This window comes from Cnephaeus nilssonii (genome assembly GCF_951640355.1).
Source record: "Cnephaeus nilssonii genome assembly, chromosome: 14".
Lineage (NCBI taxonomy): Eukaryota > Metazoa > Chordata > Mammalia > Chiroptera > Vespertilionidae > Cnephaeus > Cnephaeus nilssonii.
Window position 1 is genome coordinate 34,938,888 of NC_137085.1, and position 18,198 is coordinate 34,957,085.

Genomic DNA, 18,198 nt, shown 5'->3' on the forward strand with positions numbered 1-18,198 from the left:
TATTAGTGCTGGGAGTTTAAGCACTTTTACATGAGAGAGAAAATACACGTTGAGATTTTGTGTGGAAACAGAAGTGTGCACTACGATTAGTTTGTTTGTATTTAATAGGAGAAGAAAACAAAAGCTTAAATAGCAGAGAAGTTTATTTCTCTCTCCCAGAGTGTCACGAAGGCCTCTGCATCCTGTCTTTCTGTTCTGCTTCCCTCAGCAATTGATTTCCACCTTCAGAGTCACCTTTTGGCCCCAAAAGGCTGCTGAAGCTCCAGTCCTTTTGCTCATCTTGTAGGCAGCAGGAAGGAGGAAGAGAAGAGGGCAGGCACACCTCCCCTTTTATAATTCTTTTCTTTCTTTTGTTTCTTTAATTAATAAACTTATTTCTTAGAGCAGTTTTAGGTTCGCAGCAAAGTTGAGAGGAAAGTACAGATAACACTCATGCCCCCACTGGGTCCCCTTTGTTTTAGATTAAGAACTTGACCTATGTCTCTGTGGTCAGAACAGGGACTCGGCTGGCTATAAGGAAGCTGGGAAGAGTAGTCTTTTAGCTGGGAGCTTTGTTGGAGTTCATGTACAGGGAGATTGTTGCAGGAGAAACGTGAAATTGCTGTCACAAAGCCATTGACCTAAGAGAATCTCTTTTCTTTTGTCTTGGTTATGCAAAACAAGAGTTTGAAATTGGTACTTTAGAAAGCTGTATTTGTTTGTTTTGAGAGGCACTGTTTACTGTTTATAATTATTATAAGTTCATAAGTGGTTGACATAAGCATCAAAAAGAATCATTTAACATTATATAAAGAAATGATACAGTTATAAGTACATGGAAGGAGGCATATTATGTTCATTTGGAGGCACATTTAGTGTTTTATAATTGGATTTGAAGGAATGCTTTATGGAATGGATACACACAATTTAAAAATATAAATACAGTTCAATATGTGTCTTTTGTTCTGTTACTCTTTTAAATTTGTTCCATCAGTAAATACTTCAACTTACATTGATTTTAAAAGAAAATCCTAACAAACGAATCTTTCCTTTTCTTTGTCTTTCTCACAGAAGTGTGTGGAGGTTGTGACTAATTGCTTTATGATAGATGTTTTTTTCTGTTTTCCTCTCCTGCCCTTCTCTCTTCTCCAATCACCCCGTCCCAAAGTGCCTACTCCTTCCACGTGACAGCAGACGGGCAGATGCAGCCTGTCCCTTTCCCCCCCGATGCCCTCATCGGACCCGGCATCCCCCGACACGCTCGCCAGATCAACACCCTGAACCACGGGGAGGTGGTGTGCGCAGTGACCATCAGCAACCCCACGAGACACGTGTACACGGGTGGGAAGGGCTGCGTCAAGGTCTGGGACATCAGCCACCCCGGCAATAAGAGCCCTGTCTCTCAGCTTGACTGTCTGGTGAGTGAGCAGAACCTGGTGCACAAGGGTAATTTCTCCCTGGAGACTCAGTAAGGAAATAGCTGTCCGGGCCTGGGTTTTAATTCCCATTAGGAGGAAATGGAAGCCCATTCTGTTTCCTGTGTTAGCGATTTAGCTCCCTGCCACCCCTCTGCTGTAGATGTGAAGTTTTCATTTGCTGCTCTTTCGGTGGTTAAATCCCATGATGGATTTCTTTTAGAAAAATATTTTAGAGTCGTTTACAGAAGCTGTCCTTGTTCAAATGTGTATTCAAAAGGGGGTTTCCCATTTAATGGATGAAAGCTCAGCTAGCCCTGGACTCCGAGCCCTGCAACCCACTCAACTTTTAATTTCCCTGCAGCCTTTGGATAAATATTGAATAGTAAACATTTGATAACGTGGCATTAAAACCAGTCTGAACAGGGTCTGTGTTTCCAGGGAGGCCTGGGGAGCTGGCTGGGTTTTATTACCTTAACTTCAGGAAAGGGTTAATGGATCACGCTGTGAGAAATCAGGGCATCAAAACAGGAGTGGTGAGAAGGCTTTCCCAGGTGCCCCGTCCACCTCTCAGCATCCGAGAATACCACTATGCATTTTCCAGGATCATTGGACATGCTGGGCATGCTCCGGTCGCTAAGCTGTAACCCTGGGATCTACAGACCACATATGGTTGGCCTGAGGCAGGCAAAGGCCACCCTGCCCCTGGGTGGAGTCTGCTTGCACTCGGCTGTACAGGTGGTACCCTTCACTCACTGCCTGCCTGGACTCTGGAGAGTGCTTCCAAAAGGAAGGGTGGCAGGATTTCCAGTCTTTGATTGAGAGACCATGGTGAAAGCATAGCAAAAATCTTACTGTGTGTCTATTTGGGTTGGAGGATAGCAGTTATTTCTTTCAGGGGTAGGGCTATCATTTTAGGTCCCACTTCTCTTTTTAAGATGTGTTGATTTTGATGGAGAGATGCCCTCTTTTATTAATTTCTTTTGTCTTTGGATTGAGAGGCATAAATAATGACAGCAGCGAGGTTACAGGAAAGCAGCTCTGTTAAATTCCTAGACAAGGAGGCACCTGGCTAATGAGGACACGGTGCAGGCCTAGGTACAGGTAAGAGTAATGGACACCAGAGCATAGGCAGGGGGTCTACAGTCCCCAAATACTAGTAAATAACAGAGAATGATGAGATCAAATATTTATAAACTAGCTTTGAAAAGAGGTTTCTTCATAGAGAAGTCTGTGTGTATCTACCTCACATCTACTGATAACTTCAGTTCTGTCTACTCGGCGAGAACTGAACATGAGGGACAGTCCTGTCTGAGCATGCAATCCTTTGAGTTCGTTTCGTTTACTCTTTCGAGGGAGACAGCTGCAATCGGATCCCGATTTTTACGACAGAATTCTTGCTTGTTAGTGTCCGTGAAATACCACTTTTCAGGTCAAAAAACCAAGATAGCAGTTAGAGAACATGGCATTGTTATGGTTTAGTGTATAGTACATGCAGCGATTGAATTGTATTTATTTCACAGAACAGAGATAACTACATCCGTTCCTGCAAATTGCTCCCCGATGGCTGCACTCTGATAGTGGGAGGGGAAGCCAGCACTCTGTCCATCTGGGATCTGGCCGCGCCAACCCCACGCATCAAGGCAGAGCTGACGTCCTCAGCCCCCGCCTGCTATGCCCTGGCCATCAGCCCTGACTCCAAGGTCTGCTTCTCCTGCTGCAGCGACGGCAACATCGCTGTGTGGGACCTGCACAACCAGACGCTGGTGAGGTGAGCACAGGTGGTTTTCTATTAGTGGGGAGGTCAGAAGGCCTCCTGTCTCCCCTGCTTCTCCAGCTGCCCCCAGGCACTCAGCCCACACATTCAGATCTCACTGTGTGCCAGGCTGGGAGCCGGGTATTGGGAGTGCAAAGACGGAATTGTGTGGCTTCCCTTGGCGGACTCACCATCTTGATGCTGTGCTCGAGTGTCCCCTAGACTTTATATTTAGCTCCCTAATGTTCCCATTTCCATTCTTCAGGCACATATAGATGCCAGGCTTGTTTAAAAAGTATTCCTGGCTTTCGCCACATGGCAGCACATTATGGATTCCATGGTGGTATGAAGGGTCCTCAGTGGTAGATGGTTTTGGCTTGTTTTTGTTAATCCTTACCTGAGGATATTTTCCCATTGATTTTTAGAGAGTGTGGAAGGGAGGGAGAGAGATGGAGAGAGAGAAGTATCGATGTGAAAGAGATACATTGATTGATTGCCTCCTGCACACCTGCAGCTGAGGTACATGCCTTTGACTAGACTCGAACCTGGGATCCTTCAGTCTTCAGGCTGACACTCTATCCACTGAGCCAAACCAGCTAGGGCAGATAGTTTTGGCTTTGGCTAGAACCTTGTTTGTGCAAACAGCCAACTAATAAAGGATAACAAAACGAACATTTGAAGAGGAGATTGCACGAATTTCACACACACTGTTTTTCAAATATCTGTGTTTGTTTCTATCTATGTATTTATTTTGATTTCAGAGAGAAAGGGAGAGGGAGAAAGAGAAAGAAACATCAATGATGAGAGAGAATCATTGATTGGCTGCCTCTCCTGCACACCCTCCACTGGGGTCGAGCCCACACCATGGGCATGTGCCCTTGATCAGAATCAAATCTGGGACCCTTCAGTCTGGCACTCTCCATTGAGCCAAACTGGCCAGGGCATATCCGTGTTTCTTGATAACTAGCTAACTAAGCCCTGTCCAGGGCCACTCACCAGGAATGAGCCTGACTTCCTGGAACCTGTGCTCCTAACCGTAGTGAGAGCTGAAGTCACCACCTTTGTGTCTCTTCTCAGCTCCGGCAGCTCACTCCCTCCACCTAAGTCACTGCTCACACCAGAGATTTTACAGAAAAATCTTTGAAAATGTAAGCAATAAAACATCCAGGCAAAACTAGCATCTCTCGCCCTTTCATTTCACAGTTCATCTTCACTCTGAAACGCTCGTTTATGGTGTGATTTTAGGCTCATGAATTGCTTAGCAGGCTTCCTCCCAGTGCTTTGGGCCTGTGTGCTGGAGGAAGGGTTGGACAGACCGTGGAGGTCATCAGAGCAGCTCCCTCTCGTTCCAGTGAGAGTCTCTGAGCCAGGCTCTGTCCCTGTGTGCACGTGACGGTGTGGTGGTTATTTCTCTCTTGCCACTAACTGGGCAGAATGAGCAAATTAATGGAGCTAGAGCTGACAACTGCTTCAGACTTTTAGCCTAGCAAGTGTTCGTTGTTTTTTCTCTCTGTGTGTTTGTTTTTTAACTTAGGAAATAGCATTTTCAAAATACCAGTTCTCAGTGCTTTCAACTCTTAACCCATTTAATCCTCATAATGTCAGCACTCCTGTTATTCTGATTTTATAGAAGAGGAGCTGGAGGCACAGAGTTTAAGTTTACCTGCCCAGGGTCACACTGCCCGGCATGATGGAGCTGTGGTTGGGTCCGGGCATTCTGTTCTCATGTCTGTGTTCTGAACCCCTGCTCGGTGCCAGCCCCCTGGATATCAGTACCTGTTTCATATAATGGGGTGGTGCTTCACAAACCTCTTTCTCAGTTTGGCCGGCCACCTATGGATACCGGCTGCTCTGAGCAACCAGGCAGTGTAGAGTCTATGAATACCTTTGTATCTACTGTGAACCGCACCTTCCGAACAGTCCTGGGGCCTGCCTTGTCGGAGCCTGAGAGCAGTGCAGAGATGTGTGGACAGAGGGATGGAGGGACACCTACCAACCGCTGTAAGTCAGCAAAGACATTTGTAGTCAAGGAGTGAGAGTATTTCATGAGTTCTGGAAGTAAGACGAAGTGGAGGATGAAATGGAGGGGAGTCACTGGGTTTCAAGAGTGCTTGGAGGAAAGAGAAGCTGCACTTGCAGCACGTGGAGCAGGGTCTGCCGTAGGCCTGTGCGACTGGTGGGAAGTCTGGAGCCCACTGGGGTGCACGTGCATGGTGAGAGTTTGGGAGAACAGGGTTGTTGGGGAAGAGGAGGACAGAGACAGAAGTTCAGAGTGGCTCGCAGAGGAAAGATTTTTGAAGGGATGGTTCTCATGTTGTCTCAGAATTCTGGGCAACAGCGGTGCTGTTTTATTCCCTTACACGCTTACTAAATTCCAAGCTCAGCTTATAAAAGTATGCAGACCTGTGGGAATAATAAGTGAGTGGAAAGACAGGTATGGAAAATCCCCTCTTGGCATTGAAATTCCCAAGCAGCTCTATACTGGGTCCTGTTACCATCGAGATTGGGCCCCTGAGCATCTCTCACCTGTTCTGGTGGCTCTCCCGCCAGCTCCCTCTGAGCATGCAGAACCGGGTCCCGGACCCCCAGACTGCCAGCCCTGCAGCGACTTACATTGATCCCCTCCCCCAGCGGCCCCCACCTGCTGCCTAGCAGAGCATCTGTGCTCAGCAGATCCTGTTGGCTGATTGTTCTTGGTGTCACTTTGTGATTGAAGCTCGAGGGTTCCCTTTAAGAGACCGACCTTGTGCTCAGTCTTGCTGAGGTGTCAGGGGTCAGCTTCAGCTGTTAGCTTTATCTCTGCTCAGCACCTTCGAGTCCGGAGGTGGGCACAACCCTTTGCCTTTGGGAGTCCAGATTTGGAATGTAGGGCTCCTTCTAACACAGAGAGCAAGGGTGAGTCACTGTGAGCTCAGCCTCTGTTGGCTAGAAGGGCAATGCAGTGTTGACTCACTGCTGTGTTGTGAGCGCTGCTAGACCCCGAGCCTGTAATGTGGCGATGCGGGCCTGCAGGATTAAAGCCGGGCCTTCATGTTTCTTTGAGGAATACGGCTGGGATTCTGTGTGGTTGTCTCTTTTTTTCTTCTTCTAACACATAAAACATTTTTCCAGACCTGGGAGAGGTTTTACCTTCCAGGCGGGTCTGTAAGAACAACTATAGTAGCGTGTTTGACTTCTGTGCAGTGACCTAAGATGGCATTCCATTTCTTTAGCACTTGGATCATGAAGAAAGAAAAAGAAAACCTGCAGGTGCACCGTCTTCCTCCTCGGGGAAGGGTGGTTTGATCTTGTACATCAGCAGACACTGAAGAGATGACACACACACCCCGAGTCCAAAACCAACAACACAACAGTGTTTACCTTGAGCTCTGGCAGGAAATCATTATTCAATCTGGTTTGTTTTATCAGGCAATTCCAGGGCCACACAGACGGGGCCAGCTGTATTGACATTTCTAATGATGGCACCAAGCTCTGGACGGGCGGCCTGGACAACACGGTCAGATCCTGGGACCTGCGCGAAGGGCGGCAGCTGCAGCAGCACGACTTCACCTCACAGGTGCCCGGCTCCTCCTACCTGGAATCTGGGAGGTGGTGAGAGAGAGAGAGAGAGAGAGAGAGAGAGAGAGAGAGAGAGAGAGAGAGAGTGTGTGTGTGTGTGTGTGTGTGTGTGTGTGTGTACGCACTCTCCCTCCCTTCATACCCCATGACAGCAGTGGCTATACAAACAGACCGGGCTTAAATTTGAGATACTGATTTTTTTCTTTTAAACACCAACAAACAAAAAGCCCTTGAAACAGCTGCCTGCCCCCACATCACCCAGTTTTAACAGCGACACGTGGCCCGTCTTGTCTCATCTATCACTCCTGCCCCAGACACACTTAGAGTGGTGTCTAAACTCCTGTAGGTTAAGCCCTGCTAGCTGTTACAGTCATATATGAGTTCATTTAAGGAGTCGGTGCAATCAGGAATATCCAGCTTTCCCGCAGCGGGTTGGGTCTGCTTCTCCCCGCCTCATGTGAGGGTGAGAGCTGATAATTTGATTCACATATAAACAGCTTGAAAAGCATGCAGGCACATCACACGGAGTAGAGGAAAGTCACAACAGCTCTGAAAGTTAATTCATTTTTCTTGCATCAGGGAACATAAAAAAGTGCTGCAGCCTCTCCATGGGTGCCTGTTTTATTACTCACCCTTTAGAAAATAGACTCATGGCTGACTAAATTTATAGAGTTTTGAAATGATATAAAACTCTCAACTTTGATTGTGGGTTGTGAAGATTATTTAGATGACAAGCTTCTGAATCTAGGTGTGTTTGGGGAAAGACTGCCATTTTAAGTGCTTTCTGATGGGAAAAAGTATTCTTTTCAACATTAGACTTATTTTTTTGTAATGAAATCATTCCACTCAGAAAAAAATGGGATAAAAATGGAAAATAATTATATATACTACTAAATTTTGTGTCCCTGTTAAAATTTTGTGGAGTTTCTTCCCTGTTTTAGCCCTTTTCCCCCAGTATGAGTAGGATTCTGTTGGTCTGCCCTCCTTTAACTTCTTGTGGAAATTTTCAAATACATAAGAGAGTACAGAGAATGTGGAGGCATATATGAGAGGACAGAGGATTGTACAGTAAACCCCACCTGCCCTTCACCCAGCTTTCACAGTTAGTGAACGTGGCCCGTCTTGTCTCATCTATCACTCCTGCCCCAAACACTAGCTTATGTTATAGTAAATGCCAGACATTCTGTCATTTCAGCCATAAGTATTTCAGTTAGTATCTGTAAAGACAAGGATCCTTGAAACAACACACACAAAAATACCACTAATATTGAGAATAACCTCTTAGTTTCATCACATATAACTGCTCCCATTCTTCCAGTTGTCTCATATAAAGATGTTTAACACTTGGCTCATCTGGGTTGAGTTGCTTGTTGTCGACTTGACCACAGTCTGGAGTTTGCTGATTCCATCCTCCTGTTCTTGCTATTTTTCCCCCTTCCCTATTGCCTTTTTCCATCGTAAGTTTACTAGGCAAACTCATCAGTGAGCTGCTCTGTTCTTGTAGATCTTCTCCCTGGGGTACTGCCCCACCGGGGAGTGGCTGGCCGTGGGCATGGAGAGCAGCAACGTGGAGGTCCTCCACGTGAACAAGCCCGACAAGTACCAGCTGCACCTCCACGAGAGCTGCGTGCTGTCCCTGAAGTTTGCTTATTGTGGTGAGTGCAGCTGAAGGGACCCCCGAGGACAGCGATGGCCTCTGTGGAAAAGACTTTTAGAAACATAGAGCCGAGATCATATCTGGAAAAAAATATTGTGCTCTGAGCAGCTGGAAGTAATAATTCCACTGTCTTAATATGTCCCTCAGAGCACAATGATGTCTGTTTTCCTAATTCGAGAGAAGTCAGCAGGCAATGAAATTGCCTCATACAAGGTTTTGACACGTTTGTTTTTGGTAGGGAGAGTCTGGGGTCAGGGTGGGGCACAGTTAGTTGCAGCTCTGAAGAGGGCTGGGAGGGGATTTATTGAAGAGGCAGGCAGGAGTGGAGGGAGTCATGGGGGAGTGACCAGGGTAAGGAGCCCACAGTCAGGATGTAATGTGTAGCTGAGCCTGAAGGTTGCACCCTGCAGTGAGGATACAGAGGAAAGAAGTCCACACAGGATCAAACACTTGTTCGCAAGGTCAATGCTGGATGAGTAGCTATCACCCCTGATGGCACTCTGTGCGCCATGCGTCGTGTCTGGCATTTTACTTAGGTCTGTCATTTAATCCTTCTTAGCCCCATCTTGTCATGGGGAGACTAACAAGGACAGCAAAGTCACTGATTCCCTGTTTGAGGACCCACTGTGTGCTGGGTGTGGTGCTACCCATCGTGGCTAAGGACGCTGACGTGGTCCTTGCCGCTGCTTTCATTAAACCAAGATCACAGGTGATTCACAGCAGAGCCTGGATTTAAAACTGCTGTCTCTACTCATAGCATAGCCCAGCCCTTGGACAAGATAGTTCATGACTAAAAATGCACTGAGTTTGATTAAGTCCATGGAGTTAATAGTATAGTAGAGATTTTATCTTGTTAAACTCCATCTTCCTTTGCTAATTCTAGGTAAGTGGTTTGTGAGTACTGGGAAAGATAACCTCCTCAACGCTTGGCGGACCCCCTACGGAGCTAGTATATTCCAGGTGAGTCAGTGTTCCTTACCGAGGAGGACAGTTTGGCTTCGGCGGTCCAGTGACACCCCAAGTGGAAGGTGCCTTGGAGGGAGCAGGGCCCCTGAGTATCTCTGTTCCACAGTAAACATGCCCCCACTGTTCTCTCTTCCAGTCCAAAGAGTCCTCCTCTGTGCTCAGCTGCGACATCTCTGTGGATGACAAGTACATAGTCACTGGCTCAGGGGACAAGAAGGCTACAGTCTACGAAGTCATCTACTGAAAACATTATGTGGTTTAATGTTTATAGTTGAATTGGGCCAAAATGTTTTGAATTTGTAGAAATAGAAGAGTTGTAACTTTAAAAACAAGAAAACCTGTTTTTAAACCTTGACACAAAACGACTTTGAGTCTACAAAGAGGAGGCGACGCGTCCATCAACAGAAGGTCACCTATCTGCCTAGACCAAATGGAGCACCAAGGCCAGGTGGACAGAGGGGCCGGGGCTGCGGGCTTGAGGGACAGAGCCTGTGGCCCAGGCAGAGCCGGTCCTTTTCTTTCTGTGTGATCTGCACAGATTACCTTTGTGTTCCTTGCGGTTCCCTCACGTTCCGTCCTTGGTAGCGCAGTGGTGTCTCCAATGAACTTGTTTCCTGGTTTTGCATCTTGTGAAATGTTTTTTTGTATTTTTGTTGAAGGTTAAACATTTGTATAAATTGTAAATATATTTGGTTTATTACAGTAAAGGCTTTAGTACCAATAAGTGGTTTTCCTTTGCCTTCTTGTTTTTATCAACACTTTGGGATCATAGATGTGGGTTTTATAAGCAAAGTCCAAACATTTGTAGAGGAAGTTTTAAAAGCACTTCTGATTTTGTTAATGTATTTGGTCATGGGTTTCTGCTGCATGGCATCCCAGGCAACACTTTTGAGTTACTGGAAACCCAACACTAGGTATCGCGAGTAAATCGAAGGTATATAAATAAGTTTTATTTGGGAAGCTAAGATAACTTGGTCAAAATTTATTCTTTTGTTAGGATACTCTTGTCATTCAAGGTCACAGGTGAAAGTTCTGCTTCCCTTGGTGATTCATTGGGGAACAGAATGTTCTTTTCTCTGGGAAGGCTCAGCTTTTTCAAACCTTTAATCTCTCCTTCACAAGCTTCACGTCTCAAGGAGTGGAGGTAACTGGGGCCTACTGTTAAGATTGATGATGTTCACGAAGCTGTCAAGTTTATTAACCTGTAAAAGAAAGGTGAGCTGTCAACTGGTTTTGTCTCCATTAATACTTATTTGATCTGTTATATTAACTTACTGTTCTTAAGCCAACCACACCCAGTGCTTCACCTCATTCTCCTCATTAAGGCTTCCCCTGCAGCTCAGCCATTGCTCTCCGTCGTGAGTCTGTTCCTCTTTGTGAGTGAGCTTTTACTGATTAGACTAGATGAAATCTAACCCTGGGCTTTGAATAAGTTGCCATACATGTTTCCTCCTGAAAAGTGTCCAGGGCTCATTCTATATATACCTATTGTTTACTGTTATATTTTAGAAAATAATGAGCAATGTTGTTAAGTCACATTCCCTGGCTGTTTAAAAATCGCATCTAAGGGCTTTTTAATGTTCTTGCTTTCTTATGATCCCGAAAGCTGTTGGTAAGTTTGTCGTAATATATTTTTTGTTTGCTATCCAGACCTTATTTTTATACATTTAACAACATTATTTTGTTTGCTTTTTGCCAAAATAATGCTTGTTTATGTACAGAGTTTGTTAAATATTTTCTCTTATTAAGCGAATGGCAAAGCCCTAATTACTAACTTGATTTCTCTCATCCTTTCCTTGTGTAATGAAGCAGGTTTCTGTACCACAGACTCTGATGGCTGATTAAAGGACCGTGTACCTTCTCTGATCTCTCTTCTTCCCTGCCTCACTTCCCCATTTTCTGTAATACTAGGATAGAGGTTAAGCTACTGGAACAGAGACCCCACTATACAGTGGCTTAGAGACCACAAAGGTTTGCGTCTCTCCCACATAAGACCCAGAGACTTAGGCCAGCAGTGCCGCTCTGCCTCCGGGGTGGCTTCATCGTCCCCACTCCCAGCCGGCAGTGGACAGAGTGGAAGTCCAGGGGCAGGGATGTGTGCTCAAGCAGGTGACTAGGCATTGGTTCATCCCTCCATCCCTCCCGTCCTGTTGATTAGCAAGGACTTAGTCACTTACTAGACTGGGAAATGTAGTCTCCAGCTGGGTGTCGGTGTGTCCATGAAGTGGGGTGTAGGGGGGGGGCACATTCAAAAGAATTCTGAGTTAAAGAAATAGTCCTGTTTTTTTTTTTGTTCTGCATTTTCTCCCTTCATGCTTTGTAGGTTCCCCAGATTCCGATATTCTTTCTCTAATTGGATTTTCTCTAATAAGGTCTAGATCTTATCAACTTAAGGATTTGCTTTTGGATGAGGCACTCGTTTGGTCCTGGAAGAGGCATTCTAGAGCTAGTCCTTCTGCTCAGGGGGCTTGGAATCGTAGAGAATTGCCTGGATAAATTGTCTCCCCACTCATAAAAATGAAAATAATAAAATTGTCATGCCCAGTTTTCAGGGTTTGAGGATCAGAAATGGGCATGTGAAACAGGATTGTGAGTGGAGGGGGCATGCATGGGAGATTTCTTCCTAAGCTGTGAATTTAGGAAGTAACTGAATTAACACTCCTCTCCAAGTGGTGGGAATCATGGTTATTGAAACCCAGGTGAGCCAAACGTTTGTGTACCTCTTGTCTTGAATGTGGATTACAAGTTAGGGTTCAATAAATTACAGATTCAGCTAGACATTGATCACCAGTATGTGCCAAGAGTCATGCTCGTCAGTTGTACATATAAAAATTGAGGTGACCATCGTCATCCTTAAGTAAGCAAGACTCAGGAAAACTGTGGCTTCATAGGAGTCAGAACCAGATTCGGGTTTACCATGGGTCTTGTCTGTGTTCCTTCAAACTGAGTGGGTTGTGATTTTTCCAAGCGGTTCAAAATGCCTCTTACCTTCAATTCCCTAGGTACTGGTCTGGTGCAATAGTATAAGAGTAGGTAGGTTTGCTCTAGCCGGTTTGGCTCGGTCCCAGGTTTGATTCTGGTCAAGGGTTGCGGGCTCGAACCCCAGTGCGGGGCATGCAGGAGGCAGCCAATAAATGATTCTCTCTCATCATTGATGTTTCTATCTCTCTCTCCCTTTTCCTCTCTGAAATCAATAAAAATATTTATACTAATAAAAGCCTAGGTGGTGTCTTGCCCTCGCGTCATCACAAAATGGCCGCCCCGCCCCCATGTTGCCACAAGATGGCTATCTCCATGTTGTCACAAGATGGCTGGCAGGGGAGGGCAGTTGTGGGCAACTGGGCAAGCCGGGAGGGCCGTTGGGGGTGATTGGGCCGGCAGGGGAGCAGTTAGGTGTCGATTGGGCCAGCAGGGGAGCGGTTAGGGGGTGATCAGGCTGACAGGCAGAAGTGGTTAGGGGCTGACCAGGCAGGCAGGCAGGTGAGTGGTTAGGAGCCAACAGTCCCAGATTGTGAGAGGGTGCAGGCTGGGCTGAGGGACACCCTCTTGCCCCCGCCAAGTGCACGAATTTCGTGCACCGGGCCTCTAGTATATATATATATAAGAAAAGAGTAGGTAGGTTTGTGTTCACTAACATAATTTATGCAGATAATTGTTTTCTTCATTCTTTGTAATAGGTTTACCTTATATATATTTACCTTTTTTTTAATCACTCAGTCTTTACTGATACATTGCATGCAAGTTTTTGCCATGTAACTCTTCCATGGAATTGAAGTTCATTGTGTAAAAACTGAAGTTCTAGTATGATAGGTTTGTAGTGCCTTTTTTATAACTAGATGTTTTTATCACAATAAGAATATCAACATATTTCATCAATAGGCTCATTCACCTTTATTGTTTCTGTTATTTACCAGGCGATAGGGAAGTGTTTGACAAATTATGATTCTCAGTGTCTGAGAGATGGGATTTTTAAAAAATATATATTTTATTGATTTTTTACAGAGAGGAAGGGAGAGGGAGAGAGAGTTAGAAACATCAATGATGGAGAAACATCAATCAGCCGCCTCCTGTACACCCCTTATTGGGGATGTGCCCACAATCAAGGTCCTTGCCCTTGACCAGAATCGAACCTGGGACACCCTTGAGTCCACAGGCTGACGCTCTATCCACTGAGCCCAACCGGTTAGGGCAGTGGTCAGCAAACTGCGGCTCTTTGGTCCCTTGAGTGTGCCTCTTCCACAAAATACCATGTGCGGGTGCGCACATACAGTGCGATTGAAACTTCGTGGCCCATGCACAGAAGTCGGTTTACGGCCTGGGCGAGTCTATTTTGAAGAAGTGGCGTTAGAACACTCAAGGGGCCAAAGAGCCTCATGTGGCTCGGGAGCCGTGGTTTGCCGACCACTGGGTTAGGGCAGAGATGGGATTTTTAATGGGTTATTTAAGACTTCGTGACTGAGAAGCAGCAGCTGGTTCTAAACCCGTGGAGCGTTTATACAGGGCTTTTAAAAATTGCACTTTTGCTAATGGCTCACTGAGGTTGTGACTTTCCCAAAAGTTTTCCAACAAATCAGAGCCAGGGATCTAGTTCTTAATTTCAGCATCCTGTGTAATTCCATCAAGAGACGGCTGCCCCTCGTCAGCTTGAGCCGGAGTGATGACATTTCAAGTCCCCGCCGCTGCAGGTTCATGGATTGTTTGCTTCTCAAGGATGTCTTCTCTTCACTCTCGCTTGGCAATGAAGTCGGCAGATCACCAGTTTCAAGCTCCCCTGAGCAAGATGACGCTTGTCTTTAAGGGTAACGACCAGGGGAACTTACTCCCCGGACTTCTTGCACTTAAACAGTTCAGTGGTTTTAATTGAGTTCGTTTTTCTAGGGAAGCTTTTCCCAAACTTTTTGTCTGCATCCAAATCACCAAGAGGACTAGTTAAAATTCAAATTTCTGCACCCCATTGTCCGAGTTTTGGCTCAGTGGGTCCGTATGGGAGCCGAGAATTTGCATTTCTCAAACTAAGTTGCCCGGTGATCCTGAGGGTGCTGGTTTGGAGCAGCATTCCTAACAATAGAGCTATTAGTATATTCAGAAAATGTTTGAATATATTCATATTCTCTTAAGACTGGAACCATACCACAGTTTAGGCTTTGGGGCTGAGGTTTAAAAGAAAAATGACAATAAAATGCAAGGCATACTGTTTGTGTGTGTGTATGTGTGTTTTATTGATTTCAGAGAATAAGGGAGAGGGAGAGAAAGAAACAGCAATGATGAGAGAATCATTGATCAGCTGCCTCCCACACCCCGCCTTCTGGGCATCGAGCCCACAATCTGGACATGTACCCTGACCTGGAATTGAACGATGACCTCCTAATTTATAGGTTGATGCTCAACCACTGAGCCACACCGGCCGGGCAAGGGATACTGTTTTGAAGTTGCTGTTCTTGCATTAGTCCCTGTTCCCAAAACTATTTTTTTCTTTTTAATAAAAGTTTTTTTTGGATAACATTGGTTAACGCTATAGAAGTTTCAGGTATAAAATTTTATTATACATCATCTGTATATTGCATTGTGTGCTTATCACCATATATTTGACCCCCTTTACCCTCTACTTCCCCCACCCTCCTTCCCCTCTAGTAACCACCATTCTGTTATCTGTCTATGAGTTTGTTTTGTTTTGTCTGTTGCTTTTTGTTTTATGTCCCACATATGAGTGAAATCATATGGTTCTTGTCCCCAAAACTAACTTTTGAAGCTGAATGTTATAATAGGTCTAAACCAAAGTCAAGTTTTTTAAAATGTTGCTTTTTAACTTAGCCATAACTTAATGTGAGTTATGTGAGTCTTCTACAGCTTGGAAAACCTACTGAGATGACCTAATGTACAGTGGAAGCCTCAAGAATGTCCATGTGTTTAATTAGAGAGATGATGCATAATTAAAGGTTAGAAATTGTTCTCTGAAAAAGTGGAATACTTACTGTGTGTTGAACAACAAGCTGCTGACTGTTATAGAATGTTTTTATTCAAATGATCGTAAGATTCAGCCGGCCAGCATTTATGGAGGATGTGATCTCACTTAGCACGTGGCAAGGTGGCCTCTGGGCAGATGACCAAGGTGAAATTGTTCCAGTGAGGGGCCTGAGGAAGAACCTGCTGATAGCAGTGGAAGGATGTGGGTGAGGCACTGCCCTGAGGAAACCGACAGCAAGGGAAGGGCAGGCAGCTCTCAGCATCTTGGATGTGAATTACTACGTTGACATTAGTTGGCTAGGACCACCAGTGATGCCATTCCAACAAGTGGCTGGCAGAACTGTGCACCAGGCACTGAGCCAAGGGCTTCCAGATGTTCTCTCCTGATATATATATTTTTCATTCTATAAAAGTATCGTACAACTCTGATTCTCCATTTGGAAAACATGGCAAGGTACAAAGAAGGAAATTAAAATCCCCAATTGCACCACCAAGGAAAAATATACTTTGTATGCCAATTATGTCAAATACTAGGGGCCTGGTGCATGAAATTCGTGCATTGGGGAGGGGTCCCTCAGCCCAGCCTGCCCCCTCTCACATGCTGGGAGCCCTCAGGGGATGTCCTACTGATGGCTTAGGCCCACTCCCTGTTGGAGCAGTCTGGCCTCCCTATGTGGGAGGCGACCGGGCTGATCAGGGGAAGGCGCCAGTCCCATCACTCTGCTACTGCAGCCATTGCCAGCCACCGCAGCCACCAAGGTATTTTCATCAACATGGACTCCAGTCCCTTCACCATGAAAAAATGACAACTTTCTTTAGGCATTTTCAAGATGTGCCTTTCATAAGATATGACATTTCTTTTTTTCTTTTTCTTTTTATCCTCACCTGAGGATATGTTTCCATTGATTTTTTCCCCGTTCCCTCCGATGGCAGGGGTGCCCGCTTCCCAAGCCTACAGGCTCCGCCCCAGGCTGTAGGCTTGGGAAGTGGGCACCCCCGCCCCTCCAATCCCTGCTCCATCCCAGGCAGGGAGAGGGAGACAGAAACATCATGATGAGAGAGAATCATTATTGGCTGCCTCCTGCAAGCTCCTACTGGGGATGGAACCCACAACCTGGGCATGTGCCCTGAATGGGAATTGAACAGGCTGTAGGCTTGAGAAGTAGGCACCCCCCGCCCCTCCAATGGCAGGCTCGGCCCCTTCCCAAGCCTAAAGCCTCCGCAGGATGGCCGGCTGGGAGTGACCTGGGTACCGAGGAGGTTCCCGGGACCCAGGTATGTATGCAAGTTAACCGCCATCTTTATTGGGTTAATTTGCATACTCACTCTGATTGGCTGTGTGCGTAGCAGAGGTATGGTCAATTTACATGTTTCTCTATTATTAGGAAAAATAACACAGGTGATTAATAATAAGAGCACTGGTTGAGTGTTACCATGTGTCAAGGATAGGTGAGCTCTTCGTGTTATCTCACTGAATTGTCACAAGAGCTCAGTGAAGTGGTTACTGGTTTCATATCATTTAACAGATGAGGAAACTGAGGCACACGGATTCAGTAAACAGCCTGAGATCAGACAGCTAATTGTTGGAGTCTGCTTTAAGCCTCCAAAGGCAGGTCACCATCCAAAGCCCCATTGTCTTAATGGTACTGTTCTACCTCCTTGTCCACATGGTTTTAGAACCTGCTTCTCACTTCCTTTTTCTGTCTTTTTTTCTGCTTGAGGTGTAACTGACACATAAAATTCTAAGCTATTTAAAGTATATACAACATGATGATTTGATACATGTATACACTGTGAAAGGATTCCCTCCATAGAATTAACACATCCACCACCTCACATATTTACTTTTTTTGGTGACATCACAAATTCTACTCTCAAGCAAATTTCAGTTAAACAGTATTAGCCTTAGACCTTATTCACCTTATAGGTAAGTTTATATTATTTATTTTTCTTTCTTTCTTTCTTTTTTTTACTTACTCATCCAAACCTTTATTAAGTACCTATGATATGCACAATCCTGTGCAAAATATTAAAGGAATACAAATATGAATTTTAAAATGATGCCAACTATCAAGGAGTTTACAATCTAATGGTAGTGGCAAATAGTTTAACACAAACTATAAAAAAGGAATAGCAAATAAACCTTTGCCCTTAATTAGAAAAAAATCACCTTATTTCTTCATTTAAAGCATAAATTTTCAGTAAGTAAATACTACTATTATATACCTTTATTAGTTAATCCTCTTTATAAGTTGATTATTTTTATAAAAGAAAATGTCTCACTCTATCACATCTTTATGACTGGTTTAAATTCTTATAACAAAAAATTTGCTTACAGAGGAAGAATGATAAAAGTCATAACATCATTCTCAGAAAGACAAAGTGTGTCTGCAATAATGTGTAAAAAATTGAACACCCTGGTTCTAGTATTAAAGAGGTAAGCCTGAATTACTTTGGAGACTTACCTTGGACAAGTTATTATGCACAATTTCATCTCATTTAAAACCAGCTTGTTATTTATTATGATTATAATTCAGAATGCTATAATTATTTCTATCTGCCATAATACACAAGGTTAAAAAATAAGTATAAAAACTTTTCTAATAATTTATATGTCAAAAATAATTTAGAATAAAACCAGAGATAAAAAGAAAAACTGATAATAGGGTGGATAATTTAATAATAAACTTTCAGTGCAGAAATAAATGTAAATTTGCAAGTACCTATTTTTTCCTATATTTTATTACTTTAAAAAATGGTCCAGATTTTAAAAATTAAATAAAAATAAAAATGGTTCAGATAAGAAAGTTAACTAGTAAAACAACTGTGAAGGTTCATTTTGTGAGATGTACTGCAGAGAAAAAGAATGGGCAAACAGTACAATTTTAAAATATGTATTGATT

General features: G+C 44.5%; 1 protein-coding gene across 7 annotated transcripts in view; it reads left to right on the top strand.

Annotated features, from left to right (window-relative positions):
* Positions 1 to 10,055, top strand: part of TLE1 (TLE family member 1, transcriptional corepressor) — an 85,519-nt gene extending 75,464 nt beyond the window's left edge. For all 7 annotated transcript variants that reach the window (XM_079790306.1, XM_079790307.1, XM_079790308.1 and 4 more), the window contains 6 exons: positions 1,148 to 1,397; positions 2,918 to 3,165; positions 6,559 to 6,706; positions 8,213 to 8,363; positions 9,249 to 9,325; positions 9,468 to 10,055. In XM_079790306.1, coding sequence (XP_079646432.1) covers positions 1,148 to 1,397; positions 2,918 to 3,165; positions 6,559 to 6,706; positions 8,213 to 8,363; positions 9,249 to 9,325; positions 9,468 to 9,575 — 982 coding nt within the window. In that variant the 3' untranslated portion in view covers positions 9,576 to 10,055. The remainder of the gene's footprint in view (positions 1 to 1,147; positions 1,398 to 2,917; positions 3,166 to 6,558; positions 6,707 to 8,212; positions 8,364 to 9,248; positions 9,326 to 9,467) is intronic.
* The last annotated feature ends 8,143 nt before the right edge of the window (positions 10,056 to 18,198 follow it).